The sequence below is a fragment of the Papilio polytes genome, unplaced genomic scaffold (assembly GCF_000836215.1).
Source record: "Papilio polytes unplaced genomic scaffold, Ppol_1.0 DF822622.1, whole genome shotgun sequence".
NCBI lineage: Eukaryota > Metazoa > Arthropoda > Insecta > Lepidoptera > Papilionidae > Papilio > Papilio polytes.
The window spans coordinates 502,024-510,720 of NW_013526582.1; the positions used below are offsets into that span (position 1 = coordinate 502,024).

Sequence of the window (8,697 nt, forward strand, 5' to 3'; positions counted from 1 at the left end):
TCATCATCAGTCTATCCATTCCACTTATTATACAGGTCTTTTAAAGTATAGTAAGGTTCATTTTTTATTTCCTTATGAATGGCAATAAAAGTAGATATTTTCTAATCTTTGTCCACATAAACTCCAATCGATTTTTTTCTCTCAGAGAAAAGACATTCAGATCTGACGTTGTTGTTGAGAGATGTATTTTATTTTAATATCAAATATATTATAAGTTAAGTTCTCCGCAATTATTATAATGGAGAAATATTAAGGATATTTCATTGCATCCATGACAATATGTAATAAAAAAATATTTAAGGCAATAAAAGGTAAATATCCGCTTTCTAGGCAACTGATGCATCATTTTGCATTCAGTTTCTTATTAGAATATTGATCTTTACAGTGGTAAAGCCCACTTTAACACATTTGCACGAATGGTCTGGCTCGCCCGGTTCAATACCACGACCACACAGAAAACAGCCGTGAAGTGGATATTTCTCGTTTCGTCTTTCGATGAGTATGGTGCCAGAGGCCTAATTTTAGTCCCTTTCCACCCTTTTCTTAAGAGGAAAGGATGAGAAATAAAAGTGGATTTGACGGTGGAGGAGACGCATAGGAAAGGGAAACGTGCTCTATGTGCGTCTTCTCCGTCAATTAAGGGTAGGCAACGCATCTGCCATTGCGGATGTTTATGGGCAACGGTCGGTTTCTATTTCGTTGTATTCAGGTGGCCGCTTGCTCGTTCCCCAACCTACAAATGTGGAACGTTATAAATCAATACCCATGTATTTTGTAATGTTTCCTATTAAAATATACTTTTATTTCCAGGTAAGAAAGATGTCACAGAACCCTTCACAATATGTATGCGATTACTGCAGTCGAACTTTTACTCGTAAGTACAACTTGCAAACACATATCGAGAACTATCATATGAATTCGTCATGTTATTGCGAAATCTGCGACCAAAGATTCGGGAGCCCCGCCGGCCTTCAATTACACTTCTCACGAGGTCACAATAGATTTGGTCAAGCATTCCCCGAATGCGATATATGTGGTCGCGTCTTCACAAGAAAGCAGAATATAACATCCCACATGATTACAGTACATTTACACAGTGGACGACCAGGTATCAGATGTCACTTATGTGAGAAAACATTCACAACAGAGAGGAATTTGAAAAGACACAAAAATCAATTACACAACCCCGATTTTGAATATCCAATTTGTGATATGTGTAAGAAAGTATTTAAAAGTAAATCTGCACTGATAACACATATTGATTCGACACACCAGCATATAAATAAAGATTCTTTGAAATGTCAACTCTGTAACAAAGTTTATACTAACAACAGAAACCTTAAAAGGCATATCGAAATGTTTCACGGCGAAAAAGGGGAATTCAAATGCATACAATGTCCCAAAGTGTACACATCTAATCAGAGTTTGAGACGTCACAACAAAACTATGCATCATCCTGAATCAATGCAATATTATTGTCAAATTTGCTGTAAAGAAATCCACGGGAAGGAAAACATTGACGAACATATAAGTTCATGCACTCAAGAAGTTCCCGATAGCAATGAAATTGATGTAACATCATTGGTTTATAACTGCAATAATTGTGATAAATCATTCAATCAAGAACCATTATTACGATGTCATGTAAAATCGGAACATACTTTTCAAGATTTTTACAATTATTGTAAACAATCCCTATTAGAAACAACCCAAATTCAAACAAAAGAATATATATGTGAATTCTGCAGTACTAAACTCAATAATTTACATGAATTGAAAGACCATTTACTGTTTATACATGAAAAATATTATAATTTATCCAATTGTAATGTCTGCTTCACGAAGTTCACAACAAACGAAACATTAATAGAACATAGAAAGTTCTGTTTACCACCTCCGGATGTTAATTCCTGTGAATACTGCGATAGACTTTTCACAGATATCTCTAGTTTAGAGTTCCATGTGAAAATATTCCATCCACAAGCACAATCATCGAGTAATGAAGAGACAGAACAGAGTTACAAATGTCAACATTGTGATCGAGTTTATTACAATCAGAAATCTCTAAAACATCACATGAAATTAAAACATAAAGAACAAAGTTTCAATTGTCATTACTGTGGCAAAGTTTGTAATAACAAATATTACCTATCCACACATATTAAAGAGGTGCATGGTAATATATGTTCGAAGTGTAGTTATTGTGATAAATGGTTCAAATCCAAGAGGAATATACGTCGACATATAGAATACACACATCTTGGTATGCAACGACACAAATGTATTGAATGTGACACTTTATTTAAAGAGAAAAGAAGTCTAAGAAAACATGTAAGAATCAAACATCCACATTCAAATTTATTCCCACAATGTCATATTTGTTATCGTAGATTTGAATCGGCAAAATCTTGTAAAGTACATTTGAAATTAATCCATTCTTTAAATATATCAACACATCCGTGTGGTTTTTGTCCGATATCTTTCAATTCTTTAGATGCGTTAAAAGAACATTTACAAACAAACCATTTAGCGGAAGATGAAATTTACAAATGCGATGAATGTAATTTATTATTCAAAGGTCAGAATAAATTTGATCAACACAAAGAGATACATCATTCCAATCTATTATGGAATGGAAAACGTAAATCTGTACCTCGCTGTGTTATTTGTATCAAAGATTTCAGTTCGAGAAAAACATTAAAACGTCACATAAAGAAGTTTCATGACGAATTTAATGTAGACGATTTGGCGAACTATTCATGGCTTGTTAAAATAACAAGCGTTAATTGTGATGAGTGTATAAAAACGTTCACAGATGAGTTAAAAAACATTAGTTACAATAAAGTAAAGGAATCTCTAGAATCTATTGTATATAAGTGTGATAAGTGTTTAAAATCATATAATATGCTAGAATATTCAGTTTTAAAACATAAATTAAATAATACGTATAGAAGTAAGATGATTTTAAGTGAATTTTGTACAGCGGAGTTAAGTGAAGGTGACGATGATTTGAATTTGTCACATATGGAACCGGAAAGCACAACTGACTGAGGTAAAGACTGAAATTGCGTTAATAACTACAATAAGGCATGATATCTAATTATCTGTAATATTTAATCACTTATATAAATAAATCATAATAAATATATAGTGTTTTATTTTACAAGCTTTCAACCAAGACTGCATTTGGAATTAAAAAAACACCAAAGTAGCCTGTGTTCTTCCAGAATATCCTCTAAATCTATGTCAAATAATGAGATCCATCCAGCAGTTTATACTAAAAATTCTAACATGTATAGATACATACTAGCTGTTGCACGCAGCTTCATCCGCGACAGAAATTTGTAAAAAAAAATAGTCTTTGTTAGGTGATATTGTAGTTTGATTACTGAAAGAATTTTTCAAATAGACCCAGAAGATTTTGAGTTATTTCAACATATATGAAATCTTTCCTATTTATATCTAAACTTTTATACTAGTATTAAAAAGAAAAAATTGTATTTTTGTAAATATTGCAATAACTCAAAAACTATTGGGCCGATTTAAAAAATTCTTTTACCATTTAATTTTTAATTTCACGCGGGCAAAGTCATGAGTAACAGCTTATTACTACAGATAGTTCGAATTAAGTTTTAGCGTTAATTAAGTTTTGTTTTAGGTTTAGCGTGGTATGGACATGTTATGCGACGAAATGATGGGGATATAGAAAGTGTTGAGATTGAATGTGGATGGCTACAAAGGAAGAGGAAGACCGAAGAAAGTATGGATGGATTGTGTGAAAGATGATATGCTTAAAAGGAGTGGATTCAGATATGACGGCTGATAGAGATGTATGGAAGAGCAGCACATACTGTGCCGACCCTCCATGAGGGATAAGGGCAAGTGGATGAGTTCGATTTAAGTTTTAAATAAAAGATTTTTAGTTTCAAAAAAAAGTTTTACTAAATTATAATACAATGTTAAAATTGTAGCTATGCTATATTTAAAACAGATTTACAAATTGAGTCCAAAATGTAACACCAAATAAAAATCTTGAAAGGCTAGGTTTTTTAAACAATACATGAGGAGAGAAGAATCGCATGTAACAAGGATGTTAGTTATGAGTGTACATGGGTAGAGGTAGACATAGAAAGAGATGAACTGTGTGAAAGGTAACATGATCAAGGGAGTGATGACTGAGATGACGTATGATAGAGTTTGGAGGACAAAACCCTGTAGCTATGGGAGTAGAATAAGGGGGGAGATGAAGATTCAATACAATGTGTAGATATTTCAATCAGAAAAAACTTAGAATCCACAATTGAAAAATAGAAACACAATAAATAATATATCAATCAACTAATGTTATGAAAATGAAATTTGTATTTTTGGATTTTTGTATGGAAACAACTCAAAAACTACTGGACCGATTTCAAAAATTCCTGCACCATTAAAAAGTATGTTATCACTGAGTAACATAGGCTATGTTATTACTATTTTCTTAATTTCCTGCGAGCAAAACCGTGAGCAACGAATTACTTATAATTTTGATACATAATATTTGGCTTATTTTTATATCAAGCTAGTTTGTTACTAGTACAAAACAAAACATATATTGGAATTCTCCTTTGTTATGTTGTATTAGCTGATGCTCGTGACTTCGTCCGCGTGGAATTAAGAATATAGTAAAAATATTGCCTATGTAGTTACTGATAACAGCTTTTTAATGGTGCAATTCATAAAATAGGCCCAGTAGTTTTTGAGTTATTTCAATGCATATAACAATAAAAATCTTCCCTGTTTATAATATTAGTATAATATAGATCGGTTTAGATTGTAAGAACTTACAATGTGTTTAAGTTTTCAGTATTCAGCAGTTTTACAATGTACAGGAAACATTAAAAATATACATCCAACCTGCAGGAGATTTTTCTTTACATATAAAATACAGACTTATTCTATTCTTTTTCTTGTTTATGGCGCTTCCTCAGCAGATTGGGCCAGTGTCAAGTGCTTGTTTTATTCTAATTTGGGAGAAACTGGCAACAAAACTCTGTTTATGGAGATGTTCGTAAATAGACTTTGATAACCTTCTTAGGGAGTATGTGAAAAAATTAAAATTTTGTACTCTTTCGTCTAAAAACTGTTTTCGTTTTCAACGGCAGTTTTAATTGTATAAGTTTTTTACTGCCAGAAGCGATAATTGATGCACCAGTAACTCGGATTTTTGTTGTAACAGTTTTAGGTTGCAATTTTATACCTTGGGATAAAACATCCAAATCTAATGACAGATTATTAATAAGAAGTAGGAATATTAAAGCATGACATAATGATTTATCTTTGTATGGAGCTGGTCTACTTCTTTTACCATTATTGTTTAGCAAAAAATTAGATAAAACCATATTATTCAAGGTTGGTGAATGTTTACATACTGTAAACGTCTTTTTGGGTATATCTTTAACTAACATTGAGTATAACTTAAGCAGAATTCCAGCGTACACTCCTAATACAATGTGTTTTGGATTCTTCTTAGATGCCATTAAATTTGCTACCCATGGAGGTAGATCAGAAATGTATTCTGTACCATCCAGTTCTGAGTATATCTTTTCAAAATCATCATCGCTTAAAATTTTATCTAATTCATAGATTTGTTCCGGTTTTTGTGCGTCTCGGTTAATTGGTGGTATGTAGAAATCATCCGAATCTGGATTTTCGTATGACGAAAGGTCTAAGTTGTCAATAGATACATCTTGAGTGACGTTTTGCATTTGTTCGTTAACAATTTGTACATTAACCTTTAGTTTCTCGCGTTGTTCGACTTGTTGCTTCTGTTTTTTAGAACCGAATTTCCTACTCAGTTCTAAATTACTCGTCTCCAATAACTGAGTGGAGTCTAAGTCGACTTTGAGCACGGGTTTTAACTCCGCCGTACCTATTTCTATTAACCTAACTTTTCCAGTGTTTCTATTCTTAGCAATTATTATAGTTTTACTTAAATCTTCTCTTTCCTCTTCTCCAGTGTAGACGAAATCATTTATTTGTGTAGTGATGCTCGTTTTTAAATTCTCATCTTGTAATATCAAACATTCTGAAGGCTTGAAACTTCCAGTCGTGTATCCATTTTGAAAGTTTATGAGCATTGGATGTATGCTGTTTTTAGTGAAAACTTCGTCAATTTGTAACTTAGGCATTGTATTCAGTTATGATTAATCAAATGAAAAACACACGTGAAAATATACTATGCGTTATAGGTTATGTTATTAGTAAACATTTCATTTCATTTGACAATGACAGTTGACATTGACATTTCCAAATGTATCGTCAAAGAGTACAAATATTTTCATGCACACAGAGTATTTCATCATCATCTCCACTGCCTTATTCTACTCCAGTAGTGTCGTCACCGGGTTTTCGTCCTCCAAAGCACTCTATCATCTTCCATCTCAGTCATCACTCCCTTCTTGATCATGTCACCTTTCCCGCAATACATCTCTTTCTATGTCTACCTCTACCGATGTACCTCCACATTCATAACTAACGCCCGTCTTGTTACATGCGATTCATCCCTTCTCATAACATGCCCCTACCACTCTAACCTTTTACTTCTTATTTTCTCTACCACTGGGGCTACTCAAACTTCCTTTAATATACTCATTTCGTATCTTATAAATTCGTGTTACCCCACACATCCATCTTAACATTCGCATTTCCGTCAAATGTATTCTCCTTTCATCCATCCCTTTTACTGCCCAACATTCAGATCCATACATCATGACAGGTCTTACGACGGTTTTGTAAATAAAAATAATAAATACACAGAGTATCTATTAAATAAAACTAAAAAACATACAAATCAGACAGAGGACATTGTAACATTTTTTTAAAATGCATTACTAGAGACTGCAAATGAAAAAGATAGTATTTATGTATGTGAGACCACATTAGTAGATAAATGGTACAGAGACAATGGACTGAGCTAAAAAATCGGACAACCAAGTGCTAAGATAAGCGGTAACTGAAATACATAAAAAGTATGTCTTTTAATAAAATAGCGAACCACCTTAAATACGTTTGAAATTTATTTTTAAATGCTTGGCTTATATTTTGTGTGTCAAGTATTTTTTTAAAACAAGAATATCTTAGTGATCCTTAATTTGTCAGACATGTAACAGAAAGTTAGAGTATTATGTAGTATAGTTCAATTAATTTATACAGTCCACAATTGTTAGGATTAGACTTTTAGTCCACAAAAGACTACAATTTTACAGGCAGAAAAAGAAAAAAAAGCATCAGACAGAAAGCTTAAATATTTAAAAGGCAAGACAAATGACAAATTATAATCTTTTCACATCTATAGCAGAGGATTTATTTTGATTGTCTATTATTTTTGCAATGGCAATAATTAGTTACAAAAATCACTAGTAACATCGAACAAATTAACTTTTCGATTATCGATTTTTACTCATAGAAGTTGGGATAGATAGATTCATAGCAATAACTTATGGCTTAAATTAAAAAAAAAACACTGTTTTATCAAAACAATAATGACCTACAGAACCAATACAAAGAATGTAATTAATGTTACTATTATAGTCGTACATAATCAAACTGGATTTTACTATTATTGTTGTCATCGCTATTTTCTCTATACTATATTAATTACTAGAATACTCTCTTTATTTAGTTAATAAGTAAATGACAGTTTTAATTTGTTTCGATAAATTTTATTTTAACCGAGTATCGATATTTCATAGTAGCTATGCGTGTTTGTTTCGTCACTATGATACCCATCTATTAAGTACGGCAGTTATCTTCATACAAATTTTATTTCATACTTCATATTCAAACTGTAGTTTGACAATTTAGTAGGGATGTTTTCGATTATCGATTTTGTCTAGTAGAGATTAAAATCGATTGATTCTAAATTACATCTAATGGATCAAAATGAAAACACTTTTTTTTGATTCGTTTATTAAGTCACATTAAAAATAAGTTAAACAATACAATTGGTAATTAGCGAAGGAATAGCATGGACTGACTTTTTTTTCACATTATGCCTAACTAATATGGCGACAGCCTAGTCGTCATAACATTCATTACAAAATATTTAGACTTCGTCCGCATGGAATTGAAAAAATAAGACTTCTACATATATTATGCCAAATTTCATCGAGTTCCATTCAGCAGTTTAGGCTACAACTCTCAGACATCCATCTAAACTTTCACAATTATAATATTAGTAAAAATTAAAATTAGGACCATAAAGATTACTAATCGATAGATCAAAAACAACAAAATAAAAGAATGGCGGTTCATTTCTGGGCCACTGATTACACAGCTACAGCAGTTTACACGATTGGCCTTTTGTAAGTTTGCCTCTTGAAATTGATTCAAAAACAAAACTTTGACAGTCGAACTTTGAACAAGTCAAGAATCAAAAATCGGTACTGAATTATTCAAAACTAGTTTTCGCCTGCGACTCCGACCGCGTGTCATAAAAAAACAAAAGCGAGTATCCTGTTTTCTTCCAACCTATCCTCTATATCTATATCGAATTTCATCAAAATCCGTTCTGCCGTTTAGGCTACAAACGCTAAAAAACATACATCCATCCAAGTAAACATTCGTATTTATAACATTAGTATGAAGTATGATAAAATATAACGATTTATGAGTTTTTTTTTACCGATTTCCCAAAAGGAGGTACTCAATTCGTCT

At 32.1% G+C, this 8,697-nt stretch overlaps 2 protein-coding genes across 2 annotated transcripts; one reads left to right on the forward strand and one right to left on the reverse strand.

The window, feature by feature from the left end:
- The first annotated feature begins 151 nt into the window (after positions 1 to 151).
- On the forward strand, positions 152 to 3,144 carry LOC106105949 (zinc finger protein 91-like). Its single transcript, XM_013286454.1, has 2 exons — positions 152 to 311; positions 811 to 3,144. The coding sequence occupies exon 2, from the start codon at positions 820 to 822 to the stop codon at positions 3,049 to 3,051; it is 2,232 nt and encodes a 743-aa protein (XP_013141908.1). The 5' UTR covers positions 152 to 311; positions 811 to 819; the 3' UTR covers positions 3,052 to 3,144.
- A 1,580-nt stretch (positions 3,145 to 4,724) lies between these two features.
- Positions 4,725 to 6,408, reverse strand: LOC106105953. Its single transcript, XM_013286456.1, has one exon. The coding sequence runs from the start codon at positions 6,168 to 6,170 to the stop codon at positions 5,094 to 5,096; it is 1,077 nt and encodes a 358-aa protein (XP_013141910.1). The 5' UTR covers positions 6,171 to 6,408; the 3' UTR covers positions 4,725 to 5,093.
- Positions 6,409 to 8,697: the final 2,289 nt, after the last annotated feature.

Excerpts from the sequence above, each read along its gene's own strand:
- LOC106105949 (XM_013286454.1), top strand. The coding sequence starts at position 820 with ATGTCACAGAACCCTTCACAATATGTATGCGATTACTGCAGTCGAACT.
- LOC106105953 (XM_013286456.1), bottom strand. The coding sequence starts at position 6,170 with ATGCCTAAGTTACAAATTGACGAAGTTTTCACTAAAAACAGCATACAT.